This window comes from Rhinichthys klamathensis, unplaced genomic scaffold, assembly GCF_029890125.1.
Source record: "Rhinichthys klamathensis goyatoka isolate OS25496 unplaced genomic scaffold, OSU_Roscu_1.1 h1tg000064l_1, whole genome shotgun sequence".
Taxonomy (NCBI): domain Eukaryota; kingdom Metazoa; phylum Chordata; class Actinopteri; order Cypriniformes; family Leuciscidae; genus Rhinichthys; species Rhinichthys klamathensis.
In genome coordinates, this window is record NW_026606607.1 from 2419696 (window position 1) to 2438927 (window position 19232).

The window sequence follows — 19232 nt, forward strand, 5'->3', positions numbered from 1 at the left end:
TTGCGTTCAGCCCCCCGCCACCAACAAAGCAAACCAGGAATACACACATTTAGTCAGTGAACAGTGGTTTCAAAGCCAAAATGAACCAGAAATAAACACATCCAATGACATGCTCAATCTGAATATGCCACTGACACGTGAACAGGTGCAAATAGACCAAAAACTAAGGGTCTCGATAAATGCGTATTAAATATATTCCACTTGATCAAAAGTAAGCGAAGACGTTTATAATGCTTCAAATAAATGCTTTCTATTCATAAAAGAATCTTGAAAAGGTGGATCACAGTTTACACAAAAATATGAAGCAGCACAACATTGATAATAAGAAATGTTTTTGAGCTGATTTTAGTGTTTCTTAAATCAGCATATTAGACTGATTTCTGAAGGATCATGTGACTGAAGACTGGAGTAATGATGCTGACAATTCAGCTTTGGAATCAAAGGAATGTATATTAAAATATATTAAAATAGAAAAGTTATTTTTTTTAATAACTTTAAAAATGTACCCCCAATTTGGTGCGGAATTGATAATTTGCAGCTTTTATTGGTAACATGATTAACCAAAACAAGAACAAAAACACATCCCAGCCTACTTTACTGCTGTTGTCTTGTGGGTTTTGAATGCTGTGCTCTTAACATTGTGCTTTAAACTGCAGATGGCATGTTGTTTTCATCTGTAATCTTTTTGTTTTATGCTGCTGTGTTTTGGATAAGGATGCATTTTAATAGTCCAAGCGTTTCTCCTGGCGTTTCCATTGACACCAGCTGTTTGTGTGGGGTGCAGCGTGAGATAAGCAGAGATGTATGCCCCCCCATTAGGGTAATGAATCGCTGTCAGAGGCACAGAGCGCGCTCCTGACGCACTAGCCGTTGGGCTGGAGTACACCTCCTCAACCCTGCTCTCCCTCTGTTAATAGCACCCTTCACCAGGACACCAAATGATGGCTAATTAGCTCTATTGTTCCACAGCAGGGAATGCTTGTCAGGTCCTCCGTGACACCGTTTAAGTGTCGATCTCCTTACTTATTTACATGTACAGGGAAAGGCTTTCTGGCAGCCTTCATGGACAAAGCTTTTCACAAGAACACAAAATTACTGAAAATGCTGTTTCACTTGTGCAACCTCAGCCTTGAATAAATTAAAAACATAATGGAGACCGGGAATAACTGTCACACTTTTTACCCCATTTAATATTTCTACGTTTTTTTGTATAGACAAAAAGCTTCCAGCCATCACTACAAAACATCAGTAGTTACTTATTCATTAGTTATTGCCCAGAAGAAAAAAAAAGATACAGTTCATTTAACCTGCTGCGGGGCACGTCATCCCACACACTTGGGATACAAATGGGTACTGATTTAAGGTGAATAACTCTTTTCAAATATGCAGTATCTGAAGTAATAAATAGAAATGAATCTTCTACAACATATCTCAATAAATATGGGTTATGGTGGCTTTTCGGTGAGACAGTAACCAAAAAAATCTAAAATAAAGTGTATTTATTAGATAAAAATCAAAACATAAATTTTTGGGGGGATATTGTGGATATTATCTCTAGTACTGTTGTAGATAACTACTGCTAGAGAAAACCAAAAATAGGTGATTTGTGTAGATCCAAAGAGTTTTTTGAAATTAGGACCATGTTTTCCACCAAAATAAAATCTCTATAGTTTAATGTTTAAAAGTAATTAAGACAGCCATGAATATTTGTATTGTTATTTTACTGTAAAATAGTATAACTTTAATATATTTCTTTTTTTATTTGTTTATAATTTAATAAAATAAAAGCAATATCTTAATACTATTATTATATACAGGATCACAAAAATATATTATTGTTTTTTTATTATTATGTAAGGAATACTTGATGAAAGGCTGTTGAATTATTAGAAAAATAATGCACACCCGCGGTGGTGATGTGGCCACTTATACTAGGGTTACCACATCTCACGACATTGTTCAAATGTTTTATTTTGAAGACATATGTCAGATTATTTGTCCTTAAAATGCTCTTGTGTGTTGGACTAATGTCAGACTAATGCAGTTATTATTACAGTATCACGTGTAGTGTAGTGTGTTTTGGTTCTGTTTTCCCTGTTCTCGTCTACTTGAGTTTGCCTGTGTTCCCTAGTTAGTTCCCTTGGTTGTTAATTAGTCCCACACATCTGTTGTGTTTTCCGTTGATTACTCTAACTATATTTAAGCCCTCAGTTTCCTCAGTTCATTGTCCGGTATCGTCAGTGTTAAACGTGGTTGTGTTTATTGTTTCCTCCTGCGATCTCCTGAGTTTTCTCAGTGGATTTAATAAAGACTGCTTTTGTAATCTACTCCTTTCATCGTGCACTTAATACAGCAACCTACTGTGACGCAGAGACAGAAAGAGAGATTAAGTGTGTGTGTCCGGCAGCAGTGTTTCTGCTAATAGTGAAGCTGTAAGTTTAACTGCTTCAAGAACAGTTACTACTGAGAAATGTCATGTAGCTTTTCAGTTGCGGAACTATTTTACTAAGTTGCCGGGCAGCGCTGACAAGAAGTTTCTGTTTGTGTCCGTGTGTGCGCGAGTGTGTCTGTACTGTGCAACAATGCCCGCCCCCTTTTTCAGCAGTAGTATTTTTTTTCCATTCATTTTTCCCATAGGGAATTTAAAAATAGTCTTCATTAAAGCGTTATAGTTATAAGCCATGAACCAAGCCAATAAACTATGAGGGTGTATAAATGTTGATTTTATGCATTTTGTCATTCGCAGTGCTTCATGGGAGTGGGCGGAGCTAAATGGCTATTTTGGCACGTGCTGCTCTCTGATTGGTGTAATTTTCTGTACAGCATCATGAGTTATGTAGTTCTCTTACGAGAGTATCTCTCGTACTGCGTAATAGCTTACGCTAGGGGAAAAACTCTTTTCCACGAGATATTGAAGCCAAAAATTATCCTTAATTTTTTTATTAATGTAAAACGCTTTGCAGCAGCAAGCAGACATAGGCGAAACAGCTCGCACGCCTATTGGTTGCTCTGCAGCAAATGCAGCAGCCTATCGAGAGAGACTCTGCGTGACGTAATGACCAATGGGGGCAATTCGCGCCCATATCGTCACGTCCCGCCAGAAGGGGCGTGGTCTCACCCTATAAACATGCTCGTTAGGCTGGTACAAGCTGATTTTTATCTCTTCAGCGACGCACACGCATTGCTGGATCCGGAGTGAGAAGCCGCGCCGTCGAAGCAAGCCTTTCAACGGGACGAGCTCTGGAGTCGCTGGCCTCGCCGCCTTCAACTGCCGTACCTGCTGCGCTTTCCGGCGTTCTATATCCTTATATACTCTGTGTGGATTTACTCTGTTGAGAGTGTTTGCTCGCTTACTTGACGTGACTCACACTTCTCTCACAAAAGAGCTGCGTCTTTTTAAAGATGCCATCCTGTGGCTCGTGCCGCGCCCCGCTCAGCGACGGAGACCGGCACGTCATCTGTGTTTCCTGCCTGGGTGAGGATCACGCGGCTCTCGCGCTCGCTGACGGCGGATGCCCTCATTGCGAGCTTTTGCCTATGGTGACTCTGAGGACTCGCCTGGCATCATTCTCCGAGCCTTCACCACAGCCCGCCGTGGTGCCGCACCGCAAGAAGCGCCGCGCCCAGCGCGCTCCCGAGCTTTCTCCAGCCCGCCAAAGCTCGCCGGTTCGCCCGCCAGCTTCGCCGGCTTCGCTCGAGTCGCTCACTGACGGACAACGGCCGCCGCCTGCCGCCGCGTCCGTCCACGAGTTCGACGAACCCACCGAGGCGTGTTCTCTTCTGGCATCCGATAGCGAGGATTGGGCGAGCTCCGTGGACCTCCCCTCCGCTAGCGTTTCCCGCCAGACCACTGGTAAGAGAACCGGCATTGAGACTGAGCTGATGCGTCTGCTCTCTCAGGCCGTGGGAAGCATCGGCCTCGATTGGGAGGCGCCCGCGCAACCGCCGCGCAACAGGCGAGCTCTGTGGACCTCCGCCTTCTGTCCGCGAGTCGTCAAGGAAACGGGCCAGCATCAAGACCGCGAGCCCTAAAAACCGCGGCTAGCTTTCTTTACGTTATAAGAAATCTACCCCGCCCCCCATGGGCGTGCGTCACCGGCAAATGAGAAAAGAGTGTGTTTTAGTCCCCGCCGAGGCCGGACTAATCTCCATTTCTCAAACATTTCTCAGCTCCTAGTTTGAGCGGCTGAAAATGTCATTATTGCAGCAATGAGCCTGTTGTATAACACGCACACCTGCATACAAACGCCGACACACACAAAACTGTGATGACACTCTCTTATCTGCTTGCGCCACTGTAGTTCTCCCTGTGGCCCAGTGGCGGAACCTGAAGCTTTCACGCGAGAGACCCGTGTTCGATCCCGGCTCTCGCAGCAGATAAAAATTTAGTCTCGCCGCGGCCAGACTTCCACCGAAACTTTTCGCTCGTTCAGTTCCAGAAAATGCGACTGTTCCAGTGTATTTTGCAGTAAACAAGCTGGTACCACGGCCCGCTTGCCTGCACATAAAGGCCGTTTCCATGGCGACCCAGAAAAATCATGTAATTATTGTATTTCTGGTTTTCCGGCCACAGCCGATGGTGTTATAAGTGTAATAAAATGCTCACAGCCCAGTGTTCATTTCTACACACAAACACAGCCCGCCACGGTACAGGGCTCGCACAAATGAAATCGACGCATGTCAATTGTGCATTAAATGTAGTGAATGTGCCCACAACCCAGTGCCCACAAACACTACCACGGTTTCTGTAAAACGAAACCAACACAAGTCTTCCTAGCCTCCTAGGAAATCGACGGTGTTTCAGTCTCGCCGTGGCCAGACTTCCACTGAAATTTTCGCTCGTTCAGTTCCAGAAAATGTGACTGTTCCAGTGTATTTTGCAGTAAGCAAGCCAGTACCATGCCCGCTTGCCTGCACACAAATGCTGTTCCCACGGCGACCCAGATAAATCACATAAATGGTGTATTTTCTGGTATTCCGGCCACAGCCGATGGTGTTATGAGTGTATTGAAAATGCCTACAACCCAGGGCTCATTTCTACACACAAACACAGCCCGCAAAAATGCAGGGCTCGCACAAACAATCCGGCCACGGCCGATGGTGTTATGAGTGTTGTAAGAATGCCCACCCAGTGCCCATTCCCACACCCAGACACAGCCCGCCACGGTGCAGGGCTAGCACAAATAAAATCGACTCAGGTCGATTGTGCAAACAATGTAGTAAACGCGCCCATGTCACCATGCCCGCTCACACTACATGCTGCGTGTCCCTTGGTTTCTGTAAAAACGAAACCAACACACATTCAGTCAGCCATGACCGACAATGTTTTCAGTGTAATAAATGTGCCCGCAGCCCCGCGCCCACATTTTCTCACAGACACGCCGATTCCTACGGGATCTCCCCCGCTCGCTTTTTCTGCACAATCTGCCATAAAAAAGCTGAGCGCGGCCAGGCCGCCCGCTGTGATCAGCGCGCCCCCCGCCTCGAACGCTGTAAACACGGTGTTGTGTTCCCAGTATGCCCGGGCTCTCGAGCTGCCGTTTTGTCGCGGCCGGAGCCCGGATTTCATTCTACCTCTAGCTATTCACGCAGATGCGTGGTCAAAGCTTCCCGGGGTATCAGAATGGGTGCTGAACACTATAAAGAGAGGCTATTCGCTACAATTCGCTCGACGCCCGCGCCGTTATACGGCACGTGTCGAAACTACGGTGAAAAACGAAGTGTCTCATCTACTTCGTGCCAAGATAGCGAAACTACTGAGCAAAGGGGCTATAGAACCTTTATCTCAGGCTCAGAGCGAAGGGGGCCTATACAGCAGATATTTTCTGGTACCGAAAAAGGATGGGGGTCTCAGACCCATTTAGATCTACGACAGCTGAACAGAGTGCTTGTGAAACGCCAGTTCAGAATGCTTACGACCAGGAAAATCCTCGCGCAAGTGCGCCACGGGGACTGGTTTATGTCGATAGATCTGAAAGACGCCTATTTCCAAATACAAATAGCGTCCCATCACAGGCGATTCTTAAGATTCGCCTTCGAGGGCCAGGCATATCAATACACAGTCCTGCCGTTCGGCCTGTCCCTAGCACCTCGTACATTTACGAAGTGCATGGACGCGGCGCTCGCACCCCTGAGACTTCAGGGCATGCGAGTCCTGAACTACTTGGACGATTGGCTGATTCTAGCTCGATCACGATCGGAGCTCATCGAACACAGGGCCGCATTACTCGAGCACCTCGAGGAGCTGGGCCTCACAGTCAATTGGGCGAAGAGCTCACTGTCTCCCAGTCAGAAAATTTCCTTTCTGGGAACCGTGTTGGACTCGCTGTCCATGACAGCACGCCTGTCACCAGAGCGCGGGCTAAATATTCAGCGCGGCGCGAAATCCTTCCGCTCAAAAGGTTTCAGAAAATGCTGGGGCTGATGGCCTCAGCAGCCTCTGTACTCCAGTTGGGCTTGCTCCGCATGCGCCCACTGCAGATGTGGCTGAAAGCGCGGGTTCCACCCAGGGCATGGACAGCGGGTCTGTTTCGCCTCAGGGTTGACCTTCAGTGTGTTTCAGCTCTGGAACCTTGGAAAATAACCGACTGGTATCAGTCAGGTGTGAGTCTGGGGACCGCTTCGAGTGTGAAGGTGGTGTCTACGGACGCCTCCACCTCGGGGTGGGGAGCGCTGCTCGAGGGCAGACCGCTAGCTGGCCTGTGGCCAGAACGGGAAAAGCTCCTTCACATAAACTGCTTGGAGATGATAGCAGTCGACAAAGCGCTACGGCGTTTTTGTCCCCAGGTAACAGGCCACCACGTCTAGGTCCGGTCGGACAACATGTCAGTGGTGGCATACATAAATCGCCAGGGCGGCGTCAGGTCACGAAACCTTCACAGGCTGACGGAACGCCTCCTGGTCTGGGCTCAGCACAACCTGCTCTCACTGAGAGCAGCGCACGTGCCTGGTCACCTGAATGTGGGACCAGACAGACTGTCCAGGAACAATGTTCCAGCAGGGGAATGGTCGCTGCACCCGCAGACGGTCCAGCTGCTGTGGAAAACGTTCGGCAGAGCACAGGTGGACCTATTCGCGTCCCACGAAAACGCTCATTGCCCGGAGTTTTTCTCGAAAAGCAAGGACGCGCTGGCTCATGTTTGGCCCCGCTGCCCCCTATATGCTTTTCCTCCTGTCTCGCTCCTGCCTCAGGTGTTGGAACGAATCAGGGAGAACGGATGCCCAGTGCTGCTCGTAGCTCCGCTCTGGACAAACCTGACGTGGTTCCCTGCCCTGATGCAGCTGACCAGCACTGCCCCATGGCCTGTACCATTGAGGAGAGACCTCCTCTCTCAGGCGGAGGGCTTGATTTTTGCACCCTCGCCCGGAGTTGTGGTCCGGGCGCATCAACGGGTACCCGCTAGCCTCCCAGAAGGAGTGTTAAACACGATCGCGCAGGCTAGAGCTCCGTCTACCAGGCGGCTCTACTCCTCGAAATGGTCTGTTTTCTCTGCATGGTGTCAAGCCCAGAGCTTTTCACCTGTGGAATGCGGGGTTTCGGAAGTGCTTTCCTTCCTTCAAGAGCTACTGGATAAGGGCAGGACCCTATCCACGCTCAAAGTATATGTGGCGGCCATAGCAACGTTTGCAAAACCGGTGTCTGGCCAGTCGCTGGGGAAAAACGACTTAGTCGTGCGTTTCCTTAGGGGAGCTCGGAGGCTGAACCCTCCCAGGCCCCCTTCAGTCCCGATGTGGGACCTTTCCACGGTCCTGGAGGCCATGAAAGGCGCCCCGTTCGAGCCAATCCAGCTGGTGGACATGAAACACCTGTCGTTCAAAACAGTGTTTCTCATGGCTCTCGCTTCAGTGAAGCGCATAGGGGACTTACAGGCGCTTTCAGTAAGCGCGTCGTGTATGGAGTTTGGGCCTAATGACTCGAAGGTCATTCTCAAACCAAAGCACGGGTATGTCCCGAAATCCCTCAATACACCGTTCAGGGCCCAGGTAATTTCCCTGTCCGCCCTTCCGGTTCTCAGTGAGGAGGAGGATGCGAGTCTCCTTTGCCCCGTCAGGGCATTGAGAGCTTATGTGTCACGCTCGTCTGTTTTCAGACAGACGGAGCAGCTTTTTGTTTTGTTTGGCGGGCGTTCCAAGGGACTCGCCACCTCAAAACAGAGCCTATCCAGATGGATAGTGGATGCCATTGCGCTCGCTTACTCTGCGAAGGGCCTACAGTGCCCCTTGGGTGTCAGAGCGCACTCCACGAGAGGCGTGGCCTCTTCGTGGGCGTGGTCGAGCGGGGTTTCCCTGCAAGATATCTGAATGGCCGCGGGCTGGGCCTCGCCGTCTACATTTATAAAATACTATAACCTGGAGGTACCCGCCTTACAAGCTAAGCTTTTGGCGGTCTAAAATTCAGTGCTATCTGCCCCGCTGTGCGGCCCAGATGCTGAGTTTACTGCAGCCCCATGAGTGTTGACACACGTATGGCCACCCAGATCAGGCTGAAAGCTTTCACCCTGGCTGCGCGTTTTATTGTCATATGACAGCCCCGCTGGGTGCTTTTTTATAGGGAATGACGCTTCCAGCCTCTCTTCCTCCACTCTATGTGAGTTTATGGTGATTATGCACTACATGAGCCCTGGGCTTCGGCCCCCGGGACTTTGGTGTTGGATCCCTGTACGCACGGCGTGTTGCATTGTGTTCCCCTAGCGTAAGCTATTACGCAGTACGAGAGATACTCTCGTAAGAGAACGTACTCGGTTACTAACGTAACCTCGGTTCTCTCTAGAGAGGGAACGAGTACTGCGTATCTTGCCGTGCTTGGAATACGCTCTGGTTCGCTTCAGCGATAAAAACCAGCTTGTACCAGCCTAACGAGCATATTTATTGGGTGAGACCACGCCCCTTCTGGCGGGACGTGACGATATGGGCGCGAATTGCCCCCATTGGTCATTACGTCACGCAGAGTCTCTCTCGATAGGCTGCTGCATTTGCTGCAGAGCAACCAATAGGTGCGCGAGCTGTTTCGCCTATGTCTGCTTGCTGCTGCAAAGCGTTTTACATTAATAAAAAAATTAAGGATAATTTTTGGCTTCAATATCTTGTGGAAAAGAGTTTTTCCCCTAGCGTAAGCTATTACGCAGTACTCGTTCCCTCTCTAGAGAGAACCGAGGTTACGTTAGTAACCGAGTACGTTTTTCACCAAGAATTCCCCTGTTAAACACAATTATCTTTAAAAATAAGCTGAAATAATGCAGGCTGACGGCTTCAGCAGAGACAAATACCATTGATTCACAACCTCTTAGCTCACAGAAGGTCTCTCTTTAAAGGTTTATAAGTTATCATTCAAAATCTATTTCTATAGAGTGTTGCACTCTGCTGCTCACCTTAGAACATTCGCCAACCAATCAGAATCAAGCATTCAATAGCCCCATAGTATAATATTTATTTAAAAAAATTACATCCCTGTTTATCATTAATTTGACCTTTAAACTTAAATTCTTCAAGTCACTGACATAAGTGACAGTTTGCAGCGGTCTCTCTTGTAGTATATGCAGATATGCATTTTGGTAGACATTTTTCTTTGCGTATACGCTATATTGTATATCTATGCTTATTAGGACCATTCAAATTATTCATCTAAACAGCAGAAATTTTGAAACAGTAATCTAACAATCTTATTAAGTGAGGAATGTTTTTCCCTTTTGAAATGAATGTGATCAATTTGCTGCGAGTGTTTGTCTCCTCAATTCTCATCTCACACTTATCTTTGCCTATTTATCTGTTTTTCTCTGAACAGAAATCCTCCACCCACCCTACATCAACCAGAGCTCTGGTCAAACGATTTTAAAGATTTTGTATGCAAGTGAGTAACACAGATTAAGTGCATTTCTATTTGTATTTGCCACTGATGCACATAGATTATAAAGTTGGATGGTTGTAAAAGTTTTGTTAGCTTTTCTTTTCTATACCGATTGTGTAGGTTAATAACTCTCACAAAGAGCTTCTCATAAAGCTTCATCATACTCCAATGAACCGCCTACTGTTTTACCAGATTGTTTGTAACTGAATTACTCTCAGCAACCTTTAGCTTGTGTTTTTCCTCAATCTGGTCCTTATCATTTGCCATTTGATGTGACATCTTGGACCTTTCAGCACAAATTCTCCCATTTTTCGATTGTGTCCCCTTCAGGTGTCTGATAAAGGATTTTGAGCTCAGGCCCAATGTGTTTGACCTTCTTCAGCATGTCTTCATCAAACAGATTGTGGGCCGAGAGAGGATGTTGCAGAAGCAGCTGATGGAGCTAATCGACCTCAACCAGCAAATCGGCGTTATTGAGAAAACAAGGTAATAAGACAAAAATATCAGCTTTAGTGGTTTCTGTGAGTAGTCTTGCGTGATGACATAAGGTCTGGGCTCTATAGCTACTGCGTTTGGCCAAGAACTGCCCTCTTACTCAGGAAGAGGTCATCGGACTTATCATTTTAAAACTTACATAAACGTAGATGAAAATATGGTATCTCTGATGAATGAAGTACTAGGTATTGTGGCTGGACCAGTTAGAAGAGCCGAGACCCCCATCATAACCCCCTGCTATGGCTCTAATGCCCGGTACACATTGTATGATTTTGAGCTGTCCCAGACAAAAGATGACCAATTCTGGTGATTTCTGTGGTCGTGGCTCCTAAAAGGTGGTCCTAGATCATACAGGTTCTTTTAAGAGGTTCACGGTCATGAGACTAAACATAGCCTGCGATAATTTTCTGAGTGTCAGAAATTTAGCATGATCTTCTCATAGTGTGTTTGCTGCTACGACCTACGTCTACTAACTAGCCATTAAAAATGCAACATGAAATAACCGATTGATCATGCGACATGGTTATTAAACTTAAAACTACTTCCCTCAAGCTCCATTTGCTAAATTTGGCATGCAAATTTGGCCTCTTTACCCTATCCATGACCTCGTCCACATTCTCCTCTTTCGCTTACTCCTCTTTTTTTCAGCGCACATAAAAACCACAATTGCAAAAGTGTGATTCATCTTGCTCTATTTGTTTACCACTAGCGCATGCTAATGACATTTATCCTTCTATACTTACTTGCGTCATCGTAGCCTACGATTCAGTAGGTGTCATCATTGTACAGTCTACATACATGTCGTACCCAAGTTTATAGATCCATGTCGTACAGTGATTTAATGATCATATAGGATTGCCGAGATCGCACAGTCTGAAGCAGGCATTAGATATTAACTTTATTTTTATCATTTAAGCCATCTTGGAATGACAGAAAGGAGAGACAGTGAATCCAGGTATGAGATATTGACTGTCACATGGGCTAGATCAACCCTACTTTTTGTGGATGTAGTAGTAGCAGCTTCCTGTATCTGGCCATGTGTTGTGGCAACTCCCCTTGTTACTTTCCCAAAAGTGTTCATTGTGTACCCAATGTTGCGTTTTTGTGTTAAATGTGTAAATACATGGTTTGGACCAGCGTTACGGGTCTGCCTACACTGGATACTTGCTTTACCCAGTATTTATTTCAACTACATTACATACAGCGACCTTCTAAGACAGCATTTATTACTCACAAGAAACACGTGAGGGCTTGCCATTAGCATGTTGCTAAGCTAACAACATTTGAGTTTGATGTGGACCTTAGGAAGCATAAACAATACATAACACAAAAACTGGCTAAACTAGTTCAGCTATATTATTTATGGGTAAAACTAGTTGAGATATTTTAATAATACCAATTCTTTTTTAATCAGCATTTCTTTGTTAGCATATTCAACAAGTTGTTTTTTTCTCAAAGCATTCTCAAATTACTGTCTACATTAAGGTATCTTTTAAGGCAGCATAATTATTAATACATATGCACATGTGCAAATGTTTTTAAAGAAGTCTCTTCTGCTCACATTGGCTGCATTTATTTAAACAAAAATAAAGTAAAAGGTATTCAGAAATATTTTTGATTATTGATATCAATTTAAAAGAACTATTTTTCTATTTGAACAAAATTTAATTTACAGTTTGAGCTAAACAGTAGAATAACCTTGAAATAAAGATAGAAATTAGTTCTGGGGCTCTTCAAATGAATTGGGTAAAAAAGCTATTTTTATATAACTATTGATTTTTATTTCATCATTAACTTTTAATGCCTTTATCAATAATTCCAACAAGGTCATTTGTGTGAGTAATTTATGTGATTTTAACTTCCCTGGTTGCTTTTCATAGACTTTAATCCTGTGTTGCAGGCATGAGCGTATCCACACCAAAAAAGGCAGCCACATGAAGTCTCAAAGTCAAACGTGTGATGACGTGGAAGATCTGGCAATCCTAGAGGTTCTGGATGAAGTAAGAATATATACAGTATACAGGCCCCACAAGAGAAAGGCCAAAGAACACACACACACTAGTTTTGATCATCAATACATAGACTCAGGAAAGACAGGAAATTTCCCATCCCTCTGTCGGACAGCCCATTCATTCCATTCATTTTTCTTACATTTTCCAGCAGCATTTTTCAGAGAGACTGTCAAGTGACCATAACTCTTCCTAGCAGTCTTATATTTTAACTGTCAAGTGAATAAATAGACAGATTAGAGAACAATAACAGAGTTTGTATTGGAACACATTTAAGGTGATCTATCAATTCAGAGGGGGTCTCATTGACACTAGATATATTTTCTCATCCATAATGGTAGCAGTTTTGACAGGAAGCGCTTGACTTATGCCTATGTCCTTGGACTGATGTCACCAGATGGAGACCTGTGATGTGTGTAACTGTCTTGTATGATCATATTAGGCGCATATGGCAACAAAAAGTACATAGTGTGTGCAGTAATCACAATGTAAAGAGTTCTGAATGCAGTAGTCTAGATAATGAATCGTCTTACTGTGTCTAGGTTCGGTCATGCATGAAAATGGAGACTCCTGTGTGGTATTGGTGGTTATTTTGTTGTGCAGTGGTGTGCAGTGGTTTGATGGGATGGCCATCTGTGATGTGTAATTGTTTCTCTGTTAGAACACAATCACCGAACAGCTACAGAGACGTTACACAAAGGAGCTGATCTACACCTATGTTGGAGACATCCTTATAGCGGTCAATCCATTCCAGGATACGGAGCTATATACGCCTGAGGTGCGTGTATAATATTTCATTATAGATGCCATCAACATTTCATAGTCGGCTTCATTCCATTTGCTGCCAAATCTCTCACTCGCTTTCTTTCTCGCCCGTCAGTTTTGTGTCGTTGTATTCTGCAGAAAGAGTGTATATTTCATTTCCCTTTTCCATTCATGCATTGCACATGCTCTCCTCTCTCTAGATTCCCTTGTAAAAAACAAACAAACAGAAGTACACTTTAGGATAGCACTTATTACGGAAATGATATACTTTAAAAGTATAAAGTTGTGAATTAAATTACATTTTTTCAGGCACTTCAGCTAATTACATGTTTATTGCAATTAAATGAAAATGTATTAGAATTTTTTTTATGCAATTAGCTGAAAATTACAGTGCTTTTTTGACCCACTTAAGTAGGACTTAAGTATCTTTATGTGTCATTTTATAATTCGGTAACAATAAGGTCTCATTTGTTAACATTAGTTAATGTTTTAACTAACATGAACTTACAATGAGAAATACATTTGTTACTGTGTTTATCAATCTTTGTTAATGTTAGTCAATAAAAATACAGCTGTTCATTGTTTGTTCATGTTAGTTCACAGTGCATTAACTAATGTTAACAAATACAACTTTTGATTTTGATAATGTATTACTATCAATCAATCAATTTTTATTTATAAAGCGCTTTACAACAACCAGAGTTGATCAAAGCGCTGGACAGAGACAAAAAGTACAGGACAAAAAATAAAGAAGTGAAATACAAGACAATACAATAAAATAAAATATAACACATCTATAAAATCATTATGCTAATCAGTTGTCCATCAATTCTCAAATTGATTTATTACTAAATCAAAAATTTACATTAACATTACATTACATTATTAGTTCATGTTAACTAATGTAATTAACTAATGTTAACTAATGAAAACTTATTGTAAAGTGTTACCCACAATTTTATTGTCTTTGAAATGTGGTTTGTGTATTGCCAAATGGACTGAAAAGCATTTATGATAAACTAAAATGTACTTTAATGACATTTCTATTTTAACTTTTGTCATGTATTTAAATATGTTTGTAATTACACATTTGAACTGATGAAGTTGCAATTTGTACATTTAAAATAAGGGATATTTCACCCAAAAATGAAAATTCTGTCATAATTTCATCTTCGGGACACGAATGAAGAAATGTTTTAATGAAATCTTGTCAAATGAAAACTTACTAAACACTAAACACAAAAAGCTTAACTATAGTTAAAAATTATAATCAATTAGTATGTTAGTCAACACATCAAAGTAGGTGTACTTCTTTAAAGCATGACAAAACATTATTAAAACAATGATTTAAAATGTAAAACTTTTAATTTTTACATTATTACATAGTGCACTTTTTTAGTGTTACTTAAACATGTTAAGAAACATAGTAATGAAAGTGTACTCTCCTTAAGTACACTTAAATGGCACTTTATTTCATTAATACAATCGGTAAGTACAGATTTTTTAAAAATAAACTTTTAAGATTTGAATTACACTATGCACATTCAATACAAAAAGCTCACTTCTTTTTCACAAGGGTTTCCCAGCATACTTAATTTATGAGAGATGTTTGGTTTTTGACTTGAAAGCAATCAGACTAATGATTTTGACCTCGCGGATGATAAAATAAATTGCCATAAACTTGCATTAATCTAGCAAGCTTATTACAACATACTGACAACAACCAACACTGTAGCAACCATTTAGCAGTGCCCTGAAAACCCTTTAAACACCCTAGCTAATGCATAGCAACGCCTCAGCAACCATTCATAACAGCTTAGCAATAGCAGCAATATGCTAAAAACACTTTGAACATCAAAACAGCCATCTAGCAATGCTAGGTGCATCTGGAATACCCTTGTTGAATACTTTGTTTCTCTGGCAGCATTCTAAGATTTACGTTGGAGCCAAAAGAACGTCCAACCCTCCTCATATATATGCAGTCGCGGACATCGCATATCAGTCCATGGTGTCCTATAATGCTGATCAGGTAGAGTATGTTCCTCTATGAGCTGCTGGAGTGTATCAGTCGTGGTCTGAAACATGTTCATCTCTGTGTGCAGTGCATTGTCATCAGCGGAGAGAGCGGCTCTGGGAAAACAGAGAGCGCCCACCTGTTAGTCCAACAGCTGACCGTCCTCGGAAAGGTTTGGAGAGCAGTTTTATCTTCTCACTGTTGTATTATGTCAAGTTGTTGTCATGCATTGTCTCATATCACTTCTTGCTTTCTTTCTTCTCAAAAAATACAATTCTTTCAACTCAAATAAATGTTATACTCATTTATTGGGAAGTAGCCATGTAATAAGTGTGTTTTTTTTCTTCAGGCCAACAACCGGACCCTCCAGGAGAAGATTTTGTTGGTCAATAGTCTGGTGGAAGCCTTTGGGAATGCCTGCACTGTGATCAATGATAACTCCAGTCGCTTTGGGAAGTATCTGGAGATGAAGTTCACCTGTGGAGGCACAGTGGTGGGAGCTCAGATCTCAGATTACCTCCTGGAGAAGTCTCGGGTCGTACACCAGGCTGTGTAAGAGTCCTCTCGTTGCATATGACCTTGACTTTGACCAAATTCAGCATGCATGCTAAATTAAATATCAAATGATTGGATTGATCAAAATGACTGAACACATTTTATGTTTAATAGTTATCCTGTTAGCACATTCAATGAATAGGGTACATCATTTGTTTAAAAAGAAAAAAGACAATTGTGAGCAATAAATAATTAAGCATTCATTGTTTTCAACAAATTATAAATCAAATTTGATTTCATGGTGATTTCAAAGGAAAACATTTGTTTGATTTTTTTCTTACAATAAATGTTGTAAAAAGTTTGAATGGTGGATGGTTGAGCTTCATTAATTAAAGCAACACCAAGGAACTTTTCCTCTGCGGACGCCCTACAGGTTGGAAGCGGAATTGTCCATTACCGCTGTCGTAAATAATAGCCTACCGCAGCCTACTGTCGCACGCGCACGCTCGCTGTTTATCCAGCACCGGCTTTGGACTCAACAATGGCCACAGACAATTTGAGGAAGTGGTGGGGGAAGTGACGTATGCCGTAAAGCAGTCGAGTTTTGTAGTTATTTTTGTGCTCGGGTTACTACCCGAAACCCGAAGTTACTTAGTGCAAGTAAAAGCGATACAGACCACGGCAGGCTATGGCAGACGTGTCATTTAACCTATTGTAAGTCGATATACCATCACAAGGGTCTTGGAAATATATTATGAAGGTTGAAAAACATTGATTAATTTTCTTCTCATCTAATTTTTTTTTTCACCACCACGTCCCTTTAAGGGCTCCATAAAAATCCATTCTATAACCAAGCATTCTTTTCATCAGAGGGGAGCGTAACTTTCACATCTTCTACTATATCTATTCCGGTCTGGCAGAGAGGAAGAAACTCGGCCACTACAAGCTGTCAGACAGTAAAACTCCAAAGTAAGTTCTTGAACACCTGATAACAGCCTGCTGCTTTTATCTCTATCCTCATCTGACATCCTTTTTTCTATTTTGTACTCTTTGTTTTTCTCAATTCCAGGTATCTCCACAATGAGAATGTTAAATTAGTGCCTGACATTGTGGGCAATTCCTTCTATAAGGAGCAGTTTGAGACTGTGGAGCAGTGCTTCAAAGTCATCGGCTTCACCCTAGAGGTACGCAAGAATACTAGTACATATTGACATTTTTGCTGCAAAGAATCTTTATTTTTGTACTCTCTTTCAAGTAGAGTCAGCGTTTCAATAATACGTGTCATTTAAAACATTGATTTAGTTTTACATAATTTGAGTTCTTAAATTGGAGGCGATAGCACTGACTGTCGTTACACTAAAATCCAAATGTTGTTTCTTTTGGAGAAGGGGCTAAAGGGGCCTTATATTTACTAAATAATGAAGGGTGATACAGTTGTATTCAAAATTATTCAACCCCCATTGCAAATCAGGTTTGTTGGCAAAATTTACAGACTTTCAGCTGTTTGCAATGAACAAATCAAACTAAAGTAATTGAAATAGCTCAACACAACAAAGTGGTTTCCCCAAATTCAACTGAAAATGCAACTTTTAATGACTTCTGCAGTCTCAAAATTATTCAAACCCCTGAATAGAATCCCCCACAACAGCACAAATCTGCAAAACGGGTGTTGTCTCAAGCACACCTGGTGCAACTAATCAAGGGCTTCATTAGTTGCACCAGGTGAGCTTGAGCTAGAACACATGAAATATATGAACTGGCTAGGTTTGTTGAGTGCATGATAGAAATATGGCTAAGTCAAAAGAAGTTAACAGAAGATATCATCGCCCTTCACAAACAGGAATAGGATACAAAAAGATAGCGAAGGCACTAAATGTTCCTAGATACACCGTTCAAAGTTAAAGGAACAGTGGTTAAACTATTTGGACGAGGCAGAAAAAAGGCAGCTATCAACAGCTGCAACCAGATTTCTGAGAAGGCAGGTTGAAAAAAGCTCTCGAGTGACTGCAAAAGACCTGCAGCAAGACTTGGTGACAACAGCCACTGAGGTTTCAGCTTGCACAGTAAGATGCATACTAAACACAGTTGGTTTCCATGCCAGAACTCCAAGATGTACACCACTACTGACCTAAAAGCACAAGAAAAGTTGGCTCCAATTTGATCAAAATCATATAAACAAGCCACAGAAGTTTCGGGATTCTGTTCTGTGGAGCGATGAAACAAAACTGGAACTTTTCAGCCCTGTGGATAGCGGTATGTCTGGAGGAAGAAGAATGAAGCATATGCTGAAAAGAACACTCCTCCTACAGTTAAGCATGGTGGTGCGGTGATGTTCTGGGGCTGATTTGCATCCTCTGGCACTGGAAACCTGCAGCGTGTGGAAGGCAAGATGGATTCATTGAAGTATCACGAAATCCTAGGAAAAAACTTCATGCCGTCAGTGAGGAAGCTGAAGCTTGGGCATCCCTGGACCTTTCAACAAGACAATGATCCCAATTATACCTCAAATTCCACCAAGGCTTGGTTGCAGAAGAAGTCCTGGAAGATTCTACATTGGCCATCACAGTCACCTGACTTGAACCCCATTGAAAATCTCTGGTGGGATTTGAAGAAGGCAGTTGCAGCACGCAAACCCAAGATTATTACGGAACTGGAGGCCGTTGCTCATGAGAAATGGGCTAATATTCCTCAGAAACGCTGCCAGAAGCTGGTGTCTGGTTATACATCTCGTATACAGCAGGTCATATCAGCAAAAGGGTGTTCTACTAAGTGCTAAAGATGCTTGCCATGAAGGGGTTGAATAATTTTGAGACTTCAGAAGTCATTAAAAGTTGCATTTTCAGTTGAATTTGGGGAAACCACTTGAAACATTTGTTGTGTTGAGCTATTTCAATTACCTTTATTTGATTTGTTCAAACAGCTGAAAGTCTGTAAATTTTGCCAATAAACCTGATTCGCAATGGGGGTTGAATAATTTTGATTACAACCGTAGGTAGGAGGAACGCTGATGTGCAGTGAGCGTGAGAACAGCCTGTCTGTCCATTCAGGTCCAGTGCAGAACATTGTTGATGGCCTATGCGGAGGGTTATGTAGAAGTTGTGACCCAGTGCTCTAATGCCATCAGTCTCCACAATTACCATCAGGCAAATCAATGATGCATGCTGGAATACATTACCAGAGCACGTTTTATCTGGAAGGCCACATCCAAGCTTATCAGTGAAATAAGATATCCCAAGATCATGAAACTATCACAACAGAGCGCAACAGTTGGGTTTAGAAAGTAAAAACCCAATTAATGTTCTTCATAGAGAAATGCAACCACATGAGGTTAAGCGAAAGTATATTTTAGAAGCTACAAATAAGAAATGATGTAAATAGCCGGATTCTTGTGAAGAACTACACAGTCCATAATCTTGGAGAGAGATCAAGCAATCCGGGAAGTTGCTGTCACCCTGGAAACAGAATGTTAGAATACATTTAAAATGTATTAAATCTAAAAAAATATTTTTACCACTGAACTTACCACCAGGCCAACATCTGAGGGATACAAACGTGAATGCTTTCTATTGGAAACTTATTCTATCTCTGTAATGTCCGTTTAGATTTCCAT

At 42.7% G+C, this 19232-nt stretch overlaps 1 protein-coding gene across 9 annotated transcripts in view; it reads left to right on the plus strand.

Annotated features, from left to right (window-relative positions):
* Positions 1-19232, plus strand: part of myo3a (myosin IIIA) — a 127681-nt gene that overhangs the window by 72895 nt on the left and 35554 nt on the right. For 7 of the 9 annotated variants that reach the window (XM_056249865.1, XM_056249861.1, XM_056249860.1 and 4 more), the window contains 10 exons: positions 9782-9847; positions 10175-10330; positions 11256-11294; positions 12240-12339; positions 13010-13126; positions 15038-15142; positions 15216-15299; positions 15477-15679; positions 16493-16591; positions 16692-16806. In XM_056249865.1, the coding sequence (XP_056105840.1) occupies positions 9782-9847; positions 10175-10330; positions 11256-11294; positions 12240-12339; positions 13010-13126; positions 15038-15142; positions 15216-15299; positions 15477-15679; positions 16493-16591; positions 16692-16806 (1084 nt within the window). The remainder of the gene's footprint in view (positions 1-9781; positions 9848-10174; positions 10331-11255; positions 11295-12239; positions 12340-13009; positions 13127-15037; positions 15143-15215; positions 15300-15476; positions 15680-16492; positions 16592-16691; positions 16807-19232) is intronic. The other 2 variants (XM_056249863.1, XM_056249869.1) reach the window with 1 other exon arrangement.